This window comes from Microtus pennsylvanicus, chromosome 2, assembly GCF_037038515.1.
Source record: "Microtus pennsylvanicus isolate mMicPen1 chromosome 2, mMicPen1.hap1, whole genome shotgun sequence".
NCBI classification, from domain to species: Eukaryota; Metazoa; Chordata; class Mammalia; order Rodentia; family Cricetidae; genus Microtus; species Microtus pennsylvanicus.
The window spans coordinates 132026357-132044390 of NC_134580.1; the positions used below are offsets into that span (position 1 = coordinate 132026357).

Below are 18034 nucleotides of genomic sequence, written 5' to 3' on the forward strand. Positions count from 1 at the left end.
TCCGTGTCCTCCTGCTTCTAGTGGTTGTGTGACTCTCCATCTATGTAGCCCACCAGTTGTCTATCGCGTCATCTGCTCAGGTCTTCCCTGAGTAACTGTGTGCAATTGTAATAACAGCTTTTCTTATAAGCCAAATATCTGTTTCTGAGAGTCTGTACACTTCGGTGTTTTTCAGATATTTCCAAATTACCAAGAAACAAAAACACCACACATTTTTTACCATTCCCCCTTTTTTGGCAGGTGAGAAGCTCAGACTAGCCCTTGAATTCTTAATCCTTCTCAAGTAATCAGATTGTAATCATGCACCACTACACCTAGCTGGAAGTGTTCACATTTGTAAAGTACCCCAATCAGATTCACGTTCATTTCCTTAGTTAAGAAACCACTCTTGCCATGGTTGTGTACACTTTTGATCCTAGCACTCAGGAAGCAGAGACAGGTGCATCTCTGGAGGCCAGCCTGGTCTGCGTATTGAGTTCCAGGCCAGCCAGGGTTACCTAGTTAGACCCTGTTGCAAAAAAATAACAAAACTCCACTTTCCTCATCCGGCCTATAGTTTTACATTGGAGCAAGGCCTAGAGAGGGGAAGAAGTTGGCCAGTGTCACATAGCTGCCCTCAGCCAAGGAGCTGCCTTTCACTATGTCTGGTGGAAGGAAGTAAGCAATGAAGGAAATAAGGGGTGGGGGCCGCCGCATAGGAGTAGAATCAAGACTGGGTGAGTGAACTGTTATGGATACCTTGGTCTCTGTGTGTTATGTGGGTCCAGGAGGAGGCCTTTTCACTGCCCATCAGGAGTTTCCCTGTGTGCTATATTTGCCTGATAGCATCAAGGGCCAATAAGCTCCTTCAGATATTTCCCTTTGCAGGCTTGGTCACTGTACTCCTGCCCCCTCCCTCTCTTGAGTGTCTGGTTTCCTCATCTAAATGGTGGGGAGACCTGTAGTTGCTTTTCTCATGCTCCCTGGGCTACTGGGAAGATCTGGCAAACCAGTCAGTAGGGAATATGGTAAAACAGCTTAGAGTGCAGCAGTCCCAGCCAGATAGTTCATGTGACTTTGGGGACCTCAGAGGGTCTGAAGTTGGGGCCAACCCTTAGTGGGCTGCTGGCAGGCCCAGCAAAAGGCTGGTCAGCCTGCAGTTCAGCAGTCCAGGGCAGCCCTTGGTAGTGGTGTCTTTTGCTCTGTGCAGTGGGGCCAAGGTTGTGCTGAGCTTCCTAAGTTTGTTCTGCTCCAGGTTGCTGGGATCTCCACAATACATGTGGGACAAAGGGCTCAGGTGACAGATGCAGACAGGTAGTCAGGGAGATCACAAGGCTGTCTCTGTGCCACCTATAAGGTGGCCCCCCAGATAGGTCGTCTCTATGGCTCCTTTTTAACCCCCGGTGACTGCGGGATGAGGAAGGCAAGCTTCCACATTTAATTGGTAGGAAAGCAGAGCTGGAGAAACTTAGACCCTTACCAGTCAGAAGCTGGGGCTCATCTCTCCCAGGCCTCAGTGCTGCCTGTTTCCCACATTCTGTTGTTTTACTTTGGGTTTAAAAACCAAAGTGAAAGGAAACAGCAAAGCAGGAAGCAGCCACTGCAAACCCTGCCTGGCTGCGAGGGCATCAGGGACCTGTGCAGAGCAGGCCTCACTATCCCTCCTGGGTCCCACCCGTGTTCCGGAGGTCTGGTTCGTGGGTGGGGCCCAGTGGGGAGAGGCGCCAGGCTATACACAACGGTGGCGCCCTGGCTAGGCAGTCTGGGAGTGGGCCAATAGGACGGCCCTGGTGAAGTCAGTTCTCCCGGGTGTGGTCCCCACATTAGGCCCCCCAGGTGGAAAGCTACTGCCTTTTAAACACCCCATTCTTCCGGGGCAGGGCTGAACAAGAGCTGGGTCTGGGATGGCCTGGGAAAGAAATCCAGCCTTGGAATTCAGCTTTTACAGAGCTGTTCACTCTTCCTAAAGGTAAGAGCAAGTACCCACCTCTGCCTTGAAGCAGTTTCTTCTCAGGATCAACTTGCCTGAGAGCCCTTTGGAGTTCAGTTCATCCATTTTCAGATGGCTTCTCACCTCTTTAAGTCTCAGGTTGATGGGTGGCTTCCAGCTAGCTTTTCCCTGCTCAGAAGCTCCCAGGGTCTCCATTTGTTTCTCTGCAGAGGGTGGGTCCTCCCAGCTCTATTCTTCAGTGGTATGGATTTGGGTTCCTGTATCTTAACACTCAGGTTTCTGGTATGAGTTGGTATCTACTCCCTGAGGATACTTGCTGAGCAAAGATGTCAGAAAGCCCTCTGTTGAAGGATTATATTGATACTTCACATCCCCGGGCAACACCCTGTAACACAGAAAGGCAGAGCGTGGTGATGGGCCCATACCCCTAGGTTCAGGCAAACCTGTAGTTCAGACCTATCAGGTTCTTGGCTTACAAACACAGTGGCTCTTTTCACCTGATTGGTCTCACCCTCAAGAGAAGAGAGGAGTGTAATGAGGAGGCCGAAAGACTTAAAACACCCAAGACTTTGTCCCCATCCTGGAGAGGTATCAGCAGGCTGGTGAACTATTTTGGAGAGCAGCCATTAGCTGCCTGTTTGCTAGTAAAATGGCTCTGGTTGGGGATCTGAAGGAGTCGAGGACTCAAGGAGAAGGGCTTTAGTTCCCCCAAGCTGGAAGGCACAAATAAAACAGAATTTTTAGGGAGCCTAGGGCAGGCTTTCCAGATGTCAGGATCTGCTCAGCTAGAGAGATCTGTTCTGGGGAAGTATCTGGCTCTGAGAGCCGGGCCATGTCTCTGCAGAGTGCTCATCTGGGCAGTTTTCTTCTGTGAGCTATGATGAAGAGCCTGTTGTGCATGAATTCCAGATTCTCCTGGAACTTTCTGCTTTCCCAGGCTTCCCACGCTTCATGACGTGGCAGTAATTCTGCACAGGGGTGTGGTCAACAGTCAGGAGGTGTCTGCTACCTGTGCCAAGGCAGAAGGGATAAGGGGTAGGGCTTGTATGACAGTACCCTGGGAGCTTATTCGGCAGCTGTTAGAGTGGGAACACTCCAGAGAGGGCCGGTTAGCCAGCCAGCTGCTCCCTCCTCAGCCTTACCTCCACTCTGCTTTCTAAATGTTTATGCACTGAGTACCAGAGGCTAGCAACAAGGCAGGAGGGCATAGAGAACCAGGCTGACTTCAGTCCAGCTTGGGGACTCTGTCCAAGCAGATAACAGATAGCCAAGATATCATATGATGTGTTAAGAGGTTGAGAGAGTCAGACAGGTGCTGAAAGGAACCTATTTGGGAAGCTTGGAGGATGTCACTGGGGGTAAGGAGGATGGGGACCCTGGGGGGGGGGGGTGCTTGCTAATTTCTAGGGACCAGAAGAAGGGCTGGGCACATCTAAATGAGTAAGTAAACCTAGTTAGCTCTGAGGTGAGCAGCGTTTTTTGCTTCCTGTGAGAGCCCAGGGTCCTGAAGTGTACTTGTGCAATGATAACAGAAGAAAAGTTTGTCTTATTTTCAAGCCAGGTATGGAGGTACATGCCTATGATCCCAGCACTGCAGAGCAGCCAGAGACAAGAGGCACTCTTCAAGTTCAGGGCCAACCTGGTTAACATAGCAAGTCCTAAGCCTGTCACAGTTACACACTGAGACCCTACTTTTAAAAACAAAATAAAAATGAAAAATACAAAAACTTGCAGATCTACTTACTGTTTTTCCTAAGTCATTATCATTTCAGTATTCCCACATTATTGGTAACTTTCTTTAGTGCACTACACACTTTGTAGTGCCCTGTTGCTAAGGGAGGCAGGTGCTGCTTTCAGTGATGAAGGAACAGAGAGGTAACGTAACTTGTCCAAAATCATACAGCTTAGTCAGGAGTTGAAGCCCTGGTTCACTGCTCTTTCTACCTGACATACTGCCTTTGATTAAGAAAGCCAAAACAGACTGTTTCTGATTCTTTTTTGGCAAAGTTGCCATCCCCAAATGAGCATTTTAAAAGTTTAGGTATAAGAGTAATTCTAGGGGCTAGCAAGATGGCTCAGAAGATAAGTGTACTGTCAAACCTGATGACCTGAGTTTGATCTCTGGGACCTACTTAAAAGTGGAAGAGGGCTGACTCCACAGAACTATTTTCTGACCTCCCTTGCTTGCTCACACACAAATAAATGTTTTTTTTGTTTGTTTTTAACAAGGCAATTATGTTGGAGCAGTAGAATGAGAATAACTTCTGTCTCGTGTCACAGTGGATCTGTAGGATGTTCTGCTCTGTCTTTGAAGTGTTTTCCTCTGCACATTTGAGGCTGTCTTGCCATTTCCCAGGGTTCTGTAGTACTAAGAGATATCACTGCCCTGTATACCTCCAAGCTTCGTATTCTGTTTGAATTCACTGGCTGTTTCTTAACTTTGAGGAAGGAAAGGCAGAGTACGAACCAGCACCTGTTCATAAATACATCACTTGGGTTAGTAATGGGCATGAGCCCAGCCTGAGGCCTGAGTGCACTCTAAGAATTCAGTCTCATAAATCAGCAAACAGATGAAAAAGAGTAACAAGCCAAGTTGGAGATTCAGGCCTAGAGTTTTAAATGTATATTTTTGTGACTTTGGGGTGTGGGATGAAAAAAGTCATTTGGAACTGCAGAGTGGGGCTCATGGTAGGAGCCCTTCACCTGCGTGTACTGTTCATTACTCCATTTCTCAATTTATGAAATTTACTACTTCATGCACACAGCCCAGTGGCATTAGGTGCATTTTCACCATTCCACACTCCTCCCGTCTGTCTCCAGAGCGCCTCATCACCCCAAAGGGAAACTACACATGGACCACTCCCTACTGCCCTACATCTGTGTCTGATTTGACTAGTCTGGGTGCCTCATCCAGGAGCCCACTTTAAGAGAGAGAGATTTGAAAAGTAGGGTGCAAGGGGATCTGTGAATAATTAGCTCCCATGGTGGTGACTAAATCTCCTTGCACCCTGCAGAGCTATTTGTGTACGGCTGGGTTCCAGCAGAACTGGTAAAGGCCTGCTGCTCCCTGGAAGAGTGTCCTCCCCAGAGTCTGTGGAAAGCCTGACACACAAATACCTTTGTGGGAGCAGAATCATGAGATGGGGAGGGCCCCAGATATAATTCTTCAGTTGTTTGCAGTAGGATCTGAGCCATGTCTATCCCTCTGTGTCAGTGTTTCCTTTGGGAAGGGACAGTACTTTCCAGAATAAGTTAAACAAAATATAATGGACTTATCTTTTCATCCTTAAGAATGTAGCTCAATATCCAGATGTGTTACATGCAAAGTAATCGGGGCTCCTGGTTTCTACTTTGTGGAAGTGGTGGCGTTTAAGAAGTAAGATGACTTGCCCAAGTCATATCGTATAACTCCAAACTTGACTGAAACCCAGCCATGCCTGCCCTTTGAATTGTCCCTCTCTGTATTTTTTTGTTGACCAATCTTTTGAAAACCTGGACTAGGGAGCAAGAAGCTGTTTTTCTATCTTGCTGGCTGTGAGACATCGCCTTATAAACTCCTGGATTGGTCGTACTGATGGGAGTGTATGGGGTGGGGTAAAGATTCTGGTAGGAGATCAGGGACGGTGACTCTGCCATAGGAATATCATCCTATATTATTTCCACAGTGATCATTTTCCCGATCCTTATCCTTGGCAGCTGTTGTTCATATTGGACCCAATACAGGTAGCTCAGTCACAGCCTTCCCACTGAGCAAGGATACAATTTTAGGGTCCTTCTCAACACATGAAAAACCAGTCCACCAGGTGTAGCATGTCCAGTAGGACCTGTGTCATCCCCAATTTGGGCATTTTCCTGTGTTTCCAGATAGGTAGCAGTCCTAGGAGGGGAAGGGACTGTTCAAGAGGCAAGTGATGTCACAGGTCTCTTTGTGAGAGTAGAAGGGTCTAGCAGGATAGCCAAAAGCCTTGGGACAGTGTTGGCAGAACACCTCCTAGAAGGGTAGAAGCTTTCAGGTACCATCTACCTTCTTGAGGTCCCTGGGGTGCGACCTGGGTTCTGAAAGCACTCTGCTATCATCCTGCTGTTGTTGGAAGGGAGGGCAAACTTACCTACCTGTCTTGCCAGGTGGTGGCGCACGCCTTTAATCCCAGCACTCAGGAGGCAGAGGCAGTTGGATCTCTGTGAGTTCGAGACCAGCCTGGTCTACAAGAGCTAGTTCCAGGACAGGCTCCAAAGCTACAGAGAAATCCTGTCTTGGAAAAAAACAAAAACAAAAAATTCAAACTTACCTGTCTTGCTGACAACAGCTGGTATTTTTACTATTTGTGAAACTGGATGCCATGAAGTTGGATTTTGACAAATACTGCAGGGCTTATACTTAGCAGATAGAACATGACTTGCTGTGTAATGCTGAACAGATTCCTCAACCTCTCTGAGCCTTGATTTTTTTTCCTTAGCGGCATAAGGGAAGATGGTAAAAACATCTTAAGGGGTCATATTATAAGATTTAGTTCAAGAACCTCATACTGTGACCTTTGAAAGCAATCTTCCCAGATGTCACCGTGCTGATTTCAGAGGTGCTGGGAAGGTAGCTCAGGTAAGAGAGGCTATAGGAGCATGAGGGAGAGACACAGAGATGACACTATTCCTGCACCTCTGGCTTCTGCCCACTATGGCACTTCTCTGATTCTGTTACCTGTGTTTTCCTAGGCCTGAGATGAAGCCAGAGGAATGCAAACCACAGGTCTCCATCTACAAGAAACTCGGGGTCTAAAGACAATAAATAGGCCAGCAAATCCAGAATGGCATCAAAGGCCTGTATTTACCCAAACAGGGGTGCTGGCCTGGGAGCAGAGCCTGGGTGGAACCTGGGGAGACTGCAAGGTGACTCTGAGGAAGGAACACAAGGGTGCCCTCCTTCCTAGAAAGGTGTTGCAGGCAAGGATAGTCCAGGGACCTGGAGGTGTGATTATTGTGACTTGACAGAAATAGTATACTGGGAAAAGGTGGAGGGATACCAGTGCCAGCAGTGCCCTGTGTGGGCACAGGGCCAGGGGACTGAACCCTCAGCCTGGCCTCTGGCCGGTAGAGTTTCTAGAGTGCCTGGAATTGAGAGGCAGCTATGTGGGCCCCTGAAGCCATTATAGTGACAGTTTTTCAGTTGCCATTTCATCAGAGTGAGGGGTGTGAGTCCAGGGAGCCCAGGGCCTGCAGTGAATGGGGCCTGACCAGGAGTTCCATACCTCCAGGCAATTTCTGTGGCTTATGACCCAGCATAGTGGATTAATATCATTAATTAGGGATTAATTAGGGATGGGGGAACTGCTGTCTCTTGATAGGCTCCTGTCTGGGAAGTTTAAGGACCTCACACTGACTTTTGGGCACTGAAGAGAGACATTTCACCAGTGCTCTTTCCTGCACCTCTGTCTCCTGCCCTCCGCAGCTCCTCTCTCAGATTGGGCCTACAGGGCCACATCAGAGATGGGGTCCTTTGTAAATGTCAGCAGGACTCTAATGTTGGGATTACAGGTGTAAGTCACTACCCCCAGCTGCCATTACTTTTTCTTCTTTTTTTTTAAAGAAATATTCATTGTGTGCATGTGTGTATGCACACGGATAACTTCAGGGGTCAATTCTCTCCTTCCACAATCTGAATTTCAGAGATTGAACTCAAGTTACCAGTCTCGGGAGTAAGCACCTTTACCTGCTGCTCTGTGACCTTTTAAGAACCAGAACCCACTTCCTGCTCCCTGATGTCACCCCACAAGGTGATTGTATGTGTCCCCTCTACAAGTACTTCCTGGAATGGGATAAATTGAAACTTCTCCCTGTGTGGATTGCCCATTGCCAGGCTCCAGCGTGACCATGTCCCTTTCTCAAGAAAATGCCTATGTCATCTGAGTGTTGCCCAAAGTCAGGGGGCCAGCCTTCCCTGACCTGGGCCTTCCTCTGGCTGTGAAGCCTGAGACATGTCTGTGGTCAGCCAGAGTCTCTAAGGTATTTTTCACACACGCTGTTTTCTTGTGTCTGAGGAGAGCCCTCTCCTTCCAGGCCTGTCTGAGAGTTGTGTCTGCTGACCTGAACTGAACTCCTGGTTTTCCCTATTTAGCCCTGCATTCCTTTCATCCCTTTCTCAACTGCCCAGGGTTCTTGGCTTCTGCTTCTGTTACCCAATACACCACCTGTCACTCCAGGCACAGTGAATGAGCCTGTTGACACCACCTTTCTATTCTGGGATGCACTTGGTCATTCAGAATAATGAAGAGAACCCAGCAATTGAGGTGTATGGTGCCTGGCAGCGTCTGGCTTTGCTCATTGGATTCAGAGCCTGCAATGGCTTATGAAAAGCCTGGGTTTTGTGACCTGTTGCTGAGGTTTGATGTCAGCACTCCAAGTGAGGTAGATTTTGAAACTCTTTCCGAGCAGTGCTTTGTAGGCGGGGCTCCTGGGAAATTAGCAGCCAGGTTGACAAGCTGTAGCCAGTATTTGAAAAGCTAGGGCTTATTGTCTCCATCCCCTCCCCCACCTCCCACCAGGGCAGGCAGACTGTACATATTGAAGGTTGGCGCTGGGCTGGAGTGCTGGCATCTTGACACTGTCTTCTTACCAGCACCTGTTCATGTGGTTAGAGCTATGGTGCACAGTAGGAAATTTGTGGTTAATTCCCATGCTCAGAAACTGTACCTCTTGTTTTAGTACTGCTGGAGGTGATGGTGATGGGCATAGAGCATTCACTGTGCTAGGGCTCTGAGGAGAACTAGATGATTTGTGGGCTCAGCACATGGTCAACAAGGGGTTAATGCTGCCCCTTCAGATTGCTCATTGAATGCAGTGGTGGAAATGAATTTCAGGAAGCACTCCACTTGGGTGCCTGGGCAGGGAATGGGAGTTAGTGAGGATGAACAGGTCAAGGATAGAGCAGGAGAGGGAAAGCTCAGGTTGGTGGGAGGAGAGAAGCAAGACTCTGTAAAGTAAACTTTTGTCCTAGAAGGACAGAGTTTTGCTGGTGGGGGGAAGGGGGAAATCCCCAGACTTCTGGAGGGTGGCAGGGTCACTTCTCTGGGAGAGCAAGGCTAATGTGAGGGAGGAGAGGATTCAGATCCATGTGACCCATTCCACTTGAGATGGCCTTGGACCTCCCTGTGGCCCTGCCAAGTGCACTGTGGCTGTGGAGACAGTAGTCTGTCTGATGTGCTGTAAGATTCTCTGATTGCAGCCCAGCTCTGAGGGATTCTGTGGACATGGAGGAGGGTTGAGAAGTCGAGGACCTTACTGAGAGGAGGCTACTCTTTTCTCTCTTGTCCTCTTTCCCAGCCCCTCTTCACCTAAAATTTTGCAAAGCTGTGCTCTGCTCAGTGTCTGTCCTGCTGTACCTTGGCCCATCCATCCAAACTTTGTGTCTTCCAGAAGGGCCTGGTTTGTCTCCCAGGAGGTATGCACACCCTGTTTTGTTCAGAAAGCATGGTTTCAGGAGTGGTAGTGGTTCACCCCATGAACAGTGGAAAACACCCCCATGTCATTACCTCGACTCCCCCACCAGACCATTGAGTATCACACCCTTTCTGTGGATGGTCAGGGCTATGACTTCTTTATGACCCCTCACGGAGTGATATAGTAGGGGCTGTGCTCCCAGCCCTGTACTTTCCATGTGTGCTCCTCTGTGAAGTGGGGGAGTAACAGACAGAGCCTGCCTCATGTCTTGGTTTGAGGATTTAGTCAGCTACCATATAGTGGAAGTCAGTTCTTACTGCTCATGGTAATTATGTTCCCAATGAATACCAAACCCTGGCTCCTGTGTGAAATACAGGGTAACACTAAGTCTCTGGTCACAGTTTCTCCAGTCAATCAGTACACTTATTTCATGTGTGATTCCACTAAAATATTCATTATTTAATATAAAATTGGTTTATTAATGTTGAACTCATGGCCAAGAGCAGTATGACTCATGCTTGAATGAAGTGTATCTAACACATTTTTTCCCATGAAACATTTCTTGCCCATGGACACTGGGGAGCCCTTCTTCTGTAGTTCACTTGGGATTCATTTAACAGACTTCCAGAAAACCATGAAGAGCGCAGCAATAAACAGCATGAAAAGGGCTCCTGCTGGCTGGATGAGAGCCAGCATGAGAAGGCAGTGTCATCTCTATCTGTTGGGAGTGTGTGCTTGAGACATACATGTCAGAATGACCATAAAAGCGCCAGGGTTTGTGCTTAGAGTTGATGTGAAGAATCCTTGAACATGAGGGTCAGCTCATCTCTGGAACTCTTACTAAGGCCTGACCTCGGTTCCCCTCACCGCCATTATCTGTGGGAGTGCAGCATAACTTCTGAGCGGGCCAAGACCAGGGCCAGCTCCTTGAGCTTTGTAACTGTCACCTGTGTGACACCTTTGTAACTTGTTGACTTCTGTGGACACTGAGGCCCAAAGCAGGTGCAGATACAGAGTCCCTGAGTGGGACTGGGTAGGTTGGACCTTTGAGATTGAAAGGTCTCATAGTGCCATAGGTTGAATTCTTCCAGGGAGCAGGATGGAAAGGGACAAGAAGTGTAGAACAGGAGGCAAACCCCAAGGAGCAGGAATGTGTGGGTGATGCAGGTGAGGGTAGCTGTAGATGGAGACAAGGGTGGGAAAGCAGTTGGGGACGCTCTACTCTGGAGCAGCCCTTAGGTACCCTGTGGTTGAAGAGCATCTCGTGTGGTGCCTTGACCCCTCCCTAATACGCAGGGGATCGTGGGACCTGGAGAGTACTAGCCTGAAAGGTGTTGTCAGTCCAGTGTTGTTGACTTGAGGCACCTCAAGGGAGGTGGTGCTGCTACACAGCAGCTGTCACCAGGATGGTGGCTCTGAGGGTAACCTGTCCCTGATCCTGGCTTTACTGCATAGAATTCTTTCCAGCTTCCCTACTTCTGAGGTGGAGACAGGAACGAGAGAGAAGCCTGGGATTGAATTGGTGGCATCTTGGAGCGGTTTCTGCCATAACACACGGAGAATGTCTGTTCTAGCTTAGGATTGGCAGCCTCTTGTTGAGTAGGAGCAGGAATGAGATCTTCAGGCCTAGCAGCACCACTAGAAGGAAATAAGGGAACTTGAGTCTGAGGTCAGCCCTGTCTACTCATGTGGAGCCTGGAGCTGGGTGGCCTCCTACGATTCTAAGGTCTGTTCCCTGTTTCCTTCCTGTCATCCATTCCTTGAGGTGTCTAGGGCCTTTCTCCTCTTTCTTCATCATGCCCCAACAGCCAGCAGCCTGAGGAAGCAATGGCCTTGGGATCACCTAGCCCAGCTACCAAGTGAAACACTTGTAGAAACTAGCTTCTTGGGGGCTGCTGTGGGCTTCCTTAGGAGATGGAGTCCCAGCTACCCTGAGTGTCTGATGCTCTGTCTAGCTAACAGACACTCTGGCTTTAAAAAGCAGAATGTGGAAACATTCACCTGACCTGGCAGTGGGTAAAATCTTTAATATTTTACTTTTTGAGACAGTCTCATTGTAACCCCAGCTGATCTTGAACTTGGTATGTAGTGGAAGTTAGCTTTGAACTCCTGATCCTCTTGTCTGTACCTTTCATATGGTTAAGTCATACACAGGTGCCACTAAACGGTGCCTGCCAGATGAAATCTTGAAGCAAAAAGGCAGAAATGAAGTACTCTGGTCACCTACTTCAAAGAAATGAGGTTTTGTGTGCTGAGGGACAAGGATGCTAACTACTTTGAGACTGTGTTGCAAATTGGCTTCTGCCTTGGCATGAGGGGCGTGCATGGCTGAGTGGTGGGAGGGAAGCATGTGGTTGGGGTATATATGAATCATCATGCTGTGGCTTAGACTCTTTGAAGTACAAGGGTCCTCAGACAGTTATACTGAAAGGGTGCTCACTCCCAAACTTCTCAGGGAAAGTCAGAACTTTCCAGTAATGAACCAAGAGTTAGGTGGTGAACATTTAAACTATGTTGTAAACCCCGATACCAACATCTCGGGGGGCAGGGAGGCAGCAATCAATCGTGAGAAAGCAGAGCTATGCTTCTCAGTTCTAACCTCTTAGGTCTCTAGGCCATTTGCCTCCCTCTGAAGTTGATTTGATATATGGTACCTTTGCAGCCTCTAGGCTAGGCACTGGACACCAACACACAAGCACCATGATTAAACATGAGCACAACCCTAACCCTGAGTGTTGCAGTTGATGGAAAGAGGGAAGACACAGGGTGGAGGAGCTGATAGGCCAGGAAGTACAAGGATGGAGAAAGGTTCCGTCTGGAAGAGGCATTTGTAAAGACACTTGAAAGTGTGGTATGTTTAGAGGAGGCACACTGACAAAGTGGGAGGAGTGGAAGCCATAGAGAAAGGTTAGTGGGGACCAAAACAGGGTCCTGAATCAGGAAGGCTCTTAGAACCTTGAAGACTAATGTGTTGGGCCAAATCAGTACGTGCAGATAATGGATGCCAGAGGCTGGAATCAATTGTCTTCTTTTATTGCTCTCCTCATTATTAAAATAGACTTTCCCACTGAAACCAGGACTTACATTTGAGCTAGACAACAATCCCCTGGAATCGGTTCCAAATTGAGTCCCAGTGTTTGCTGAGCAAGCCCTTTACCTACTGAGCCACCTCCTCACCATAAAAAATTTTATTTTTTAAGGTTTTGCTTGGTTTGGTTTTAGTTTTTTTTTTTTTTTTTTTGGTTTTTGTTTTTTCTGATATAGGGTCTCTATGTGTAACAGCCCTGGCTGTCCTGGAACTCTCTTTGTACCAGGCTGGCCTCAAACTCCCAGAGATCCTCCTGTCGCTGCCTCCCAAGTGCTAGGATTAAAGGCGTGCGCCATCATGCCTGGCTAATTTTAATATGTATATTTTTCTGTTTGTGTGCACGCACACACATATGTGCAGGTGTGGAGACCAGAGGAAGGTGTCAGGTGTCCTGTTCTTTTCTCCTTATTTCTGTGAATTGGGCATGCTGGACCGGGCTCTCTTATTTTTGTTGTTTCATTTTTTTTATTACATTTATTTAGTGTGTGTGCACATGTTACAGTGTGCGTGTGGAAGCCAGAGGACAACTATGGGAGTTAGTTCTCTCTTACATTTGGCTTTAAGCATCTTTACCCACTGAGCCACATTGCCAGTCTGGGTGAGCTGGAGGCTATGAGCCCTTCCATTCTCTTGTCTCTCCTACCCCTAGCCCTGAGGTTACAGGAGCATACATCCATGCCCAGCTTTTATGGGGTCTTCATGATTACACAGCAAGTAATGTTACCCACAAAGAAAGAGGATGTCACTCTACTCTGAGCCCTTACTGGTCTGGAACCCACTGTGTTAGCCAGGCCTACATAGAACTTAGAGCATCCCTGAATTCAAACAGGTTCTAGGATTACGGTATGGGCATGTACTTAGCCTGAACAAAAAAATCTTAATTTTTGGCAGTTGTAGAATTTGGGTAACAATAATGAGGTTCATTTTCTTATTCAACAGCTGTTTATTGTCAGCCTTCAGTCCTTGAGTCATTATCCTGAGCCTATGCCAGAACAGAATTCTCACTACTGCCCCTGGCCTATCGCAAGTGACGAGTGAATCCTTAAAGGTGGGAAAGGTGACAAAAGAAAAGGAAGTGACACTTGAACACACAAGGAACAGTTGTGGGAGAGGTGGCCAGAATGAGGTGTTGGCAGTAGCAAAGGTCAGGCTCTAGCCTCTGTTCACATGAGAGAAATGAGAGAAGTGTGAGGTCAGGGCCCAGTAGAGGTATGCCTTCCCCCTAAGAAGTCCCAAGTCCTCTCTGCTAGTCTTAGCCCTTATTTAGCTGGGGCCTATATCCCAGAGACAAATCCAAGATAATTCATTTTTTCTGTTATCTGTCTGTCCAGTCCTTACTGCCTTTGGTCTAGCCTCTCACACATTCACTCTAATGCCAGGATTCAGGCCTCTGTGTTCTTCAGGCAGACCCTGGCCCTTTGTAACCCTGAGAGGTAGTCTAGAACTCTCCTTTCTTGATTCCTGGCTGTAGTAGAACCCTCATCTCCTCATCCTGGGAGACAGCACATTTTTGTGACCACCATACATAGTATCTGTTCCACCATACAAATGATGACAAGGACCCTGTCTAGTTCTGAGTTGTTCCCTCCCCTTAAGAGGTGAGTTCTTGGCATTTTCATAGTATTGCTTTCAGTGTGCCAATCTTGGGCATAAACCCACCACCACCGTCACTAAAACCTGCTTCCTCTGGGACTTTTAGGCCAGGCATTCCCATTCCTGAAAGCCTAGTAAGTCAGCCCTGTCTGCTGTGCTCTGGTAGCATTGATTTTAGTAATTGCCCTGTATGTTCATCTTGTTATGGAACCCTCTTTCTCCCCATACTAGTCACAGACCCTGTAGCTGGGAACTTATGAATCTGACCTAGTTCCTCTTTCCTAGATGCCAGTAGGACCATTCCATGCTGGGCCATGCAGAGCCTGGCTTCTGTGATGTAGCCAATGTCATCATTCCTTTTCTGCAAGGTGACTGCTTCACAACTGGTGAATGGCAGAACAGGATTTGAACCTGGGCTTGTCTGGTTCATGCTGCTTCCTGGCTTTTGGACCCTTACCAGAATAGAATAACGTGAGACAAGCAGGAGAACTCCTGCCCTCAGTCACAGTGGTGCATCTATCCCAGAGTAAGAGTGTAAGGCGGGGATGCTTTGAGTTTGCCAAGGACTGTGTGAATTTGGTGTGCTGTTGCCAGTTGGAAGTACCAGATAGATGAGGACACTGGAAAGCCCAGAAAGCAAACTCCTGCCCCTAAAGTCAGGTCTCTGCCTTCAGTCTCGATCCTTCCTGCCCTAGCAGTAGGATCTGGGCTTGGATATGCCTATGCCTCTGTGCCCAGCTGGGAGGGTGCCAAGGCCTGGGAAACAGTGAGGTGGGCTGCACAGTCCAGTAAATGTGGTTGCCACTGAGCACTGCTAACTCTGAGCACATTCTCCAGCCTTTCTGAGGTGCATGTACCCATCTGTAAAGTGGGTATGATTGATACCCCACCTTATAGAGCCACAAAGCCAACTTTAATCTGTCAGCCTGTGTAGTAAAGCCTGCCCCTCCTCCTACCTCTCCTATGGTCTTTCTTTTAACCCAGAAATGCAGCTATCCCCCACATCCTCAGTGATCTTAATTTAGTGACAGAGACTGCAGGTGAGTGTATGCGAGGAAGTCCTGTTTCCTCCAGAGGCCTGAGCAGAGCTGGGAAGTTTGAGAGTGGGAAATAAGAACTGAGTGCAAACGCTTAGGCATATCACCAGTCACCAGTCTCCTGGCCACTGCTGCTTTAGCAACACTCGTCTTAAGTTTTAACTCACTTGATTGCAGGTTTATGTGCAAGAAACAATAGAGAAGGTAACCTGTATTGCCCTGTAGCCAGTTTCCATGGATCTTACACCGGGATGCTGGCAAAGACACAGACCACCCGTCTTACAGATTTCCCTGTTAGTGTGCTCATTCTTGTCCATGTTCAGTGAGTGCAGTTTCTTCTCATGCAAGTTCTTTTAATGATGCCATGGTCGCGGGGCACTGAGCAATTCCATCACTGCACGTGTGTGGGAGTTCATTTTACTGTCTTCCCTCTTGTCTTCCCCATTGTCTTCTCCCTGGGTATACCCTCTGCCCTGGCAGTTGCTAATCTGTTATCATTTTTAAAAAATCTGGTCATTTCAAAAATGTTATAAAAATAGTCATTCACTGTGAAACTTTGAGGGATTGCTTCACCCACTAGGCACAAATGACATGAGATTCATTTAAGTCGTCATGTGGCTTTATTCATTTCTTCTCACTCCCTAGTGTACTCCATAGTATAGATGTGCCACCGTTCAATCACTTAGCTACTTGTTTTCAGTTTCTGGGCTTTACAGAGAGAATTGCCTGAACTTGCATGCGTATTTCTTTATGCTACTTGCCTGATTATTCTTGCTGAGTTGTGTGATAATTGCATGTCTGATTTTATAAGAAAATGCCAATCCTTTTTCCAAGGTGGTTGTATGTGTCACTCAGTTTCTCCACAGCCTTAGTGTTTGATTGTGCCACTTTCTCATAGCCATTCTATCAGGTTGTGTAGTGGCATTCTCTACTGGCAGATAGAGGGCTTTCTCCAGCCTCTGTGGCACTGGGCCTTATTTGTGGATTGTTATTGAGTGGGTACCATCTCTTTGATGAGTAACCTCTACTCCCTTGGAGGGGCTGGCTTGGGTCCCTATAGGAGAGGGCACTCAAGACCTGGATAGGGGCTTGTTTGGTGTGCCCTCATAGGAGAGGACACTTAGAAGGAAGGACTGAGAAAGGTCCCTGTTGAGATTTAGCACTGCTGGAGGAATTCATCTGGTTCCAGACAGTGCAGCCTAGGAAGCGAGCACTAACCTGTGCTGATGTGTGCCCTGCTGCTGCCAGCCCCAGCTGACTCAGACTTTTGGTAATGCCTGTTTTCCTGAATCTTAGCAGGAACAGATAGAAGGATCAGGCATGGTGGAAGCTTTGTAGGAGTAAGTGGGTGAGAATGGCAAAGTGTGATTTTTTTTTTTTTGTCAGATGGGCAGAATGTTCACACAGAAGGAGTGGGGAAGGAAAGTAGAAAAAAGGCTAAGAAGCTGCAGGACCCAAAGGGTCACAGAGTGACCTGGGGAAGGCAAGATAAGTTCCTCTGTTGTTACTGCCTCCTCGTGACATTGGTCATGCTTTGTCACAGCCTTGTGGAGAGCATCTTCAAGTAATATTGCTTCCCCACTAGATTTGGCCTTGCAAGAGGGTAGACAGGACCTATGCACCTGTATTGGTCATTGCTGTGTGTGACTCTCACTGTTGCTTCAGAATCCTCTGGTAAGGTCAGAGCTTGGCCAAGTCAGGCAGGGCCTCTACGGGTTAGAGGCTTCACCTTCATCTTGCCCTCCTCTTGCCCATCTGCAGGTTCATCATGCCTTGTGGCTTATAAGAAGACCCCACCACCGGTCCCTCCACGTACTACATCAAAGCCGTTCATCTCAGTCACTGTCCAGAGCAGTACCGAGTCTGCTCAGGACACCTACCTGGACAGTCAAGACCACAAGAGTGAAGTGACAAGCCAGTCCGGCTTGAGCAACTCATCAGATAGCCTGGACAGCAGTACCCGACCACCCAGTGTGACACGTGGTGGAATCAGCCCAGGCCCTGAAGCTCCGGAGCCACCCCCTAAGCATGCAGCTCTGAAGAGTGAACAAGGGACACTGACGAGCTCTGAGTCCCATTCTGAGGCCATCCCCAAAAGGAAACTGTCGTCGATAGGAATACAAGTAGGGGTCCTTTTTGCTTTGTCTTCCGTCCACTCTGTGCACCGGCCTGTGTGTAATTACATCTAGTGGAGGCCCACTAGGTCTCCCAGGAAGAAGTGTTTTGTTTGTCTATTTGGGGGCATCTGCCCCAAATGGTCCAACTAAATTTTGCCTGTAGCCACACTCGCTTGTATCCAGCCACCCATGCTGTGGGTCCATAGCTGTGGACATGTTTCTGATCCTCTAGTGGGTTGTCCCAGTGAATGTAGTTACACTCAGCCAGCAAGCTCCTGTACACTGTTTGCTGTCCACTGTCTGTCTGTCCACTTCATCCTTTGCCCTGCCAGAAAATCCATGGGAGGTGGGGCTGGTTTAACAGTTCTCTAATCCAAGGTCAGCTCGATACGGAAGCCATGGCCCCGCTTGGCAGCGGGAGCATCGTGGAGCATAGACGCTGATGGGCTAGAAGCCTGGGACCAGGGCCCTTGAGCCATGGGGGTTGTTCAAGGGGAACTTGACCCAGAGCCCACTCAGGCCTTGGGGACAGGTAGGTCTCTTAAAGCACCAGACCCATGGTGAAGTAGGAAGTGTGATGGCAGTCTCTATGCCTCCCTTCATAAAAAAGGGTCCAGATAGGCAGGACGGCCCTGTGGCCCAAGCCCCAAGTTCCATCTAGAAGCCAAATCTATTGTATACTTAAATCCACGGTATCCAGCTTACCTTCCACTGCCTGGCAGTACCCCGTTTCAGGTGTCTATCTTCTGTTAGCCGAGTGAGGCAAATTGAGCTCAGCCTTGCAGTTTCTAAGAATTGATCCAAATCCAGAGAGTCCTCTGCTAGCTGCTGAACCTCC

At 48.2% G+C, this 18034-nt stretch overlaps 1 protein-coding gene across 13 annotated transcripts in view; it reads left to right on the forward strand.

The window, feature by feature from the left end:
* Dlgap4 (DLG associated protein 4) overlaps window positions 1-18034 on the forward strand; it is a 150442-nt gene that overhangs the window by 116015 nt on the left and 16393 nt on the right. For all 13 annotated transcript variants that reach the window (XM_075962768.1, XM_075962771.1, XM_075962765.1 and 10 more), the window contains one exon: window positions 16841-17202. In XM_075962768.1, the coding sequence (XP_075818883.1) occupies window positions 16841-17202 (362 nt within the window). The remainder of the gene's footprint in view (window positions 1-16840; window positions 17203-18034) is intronic.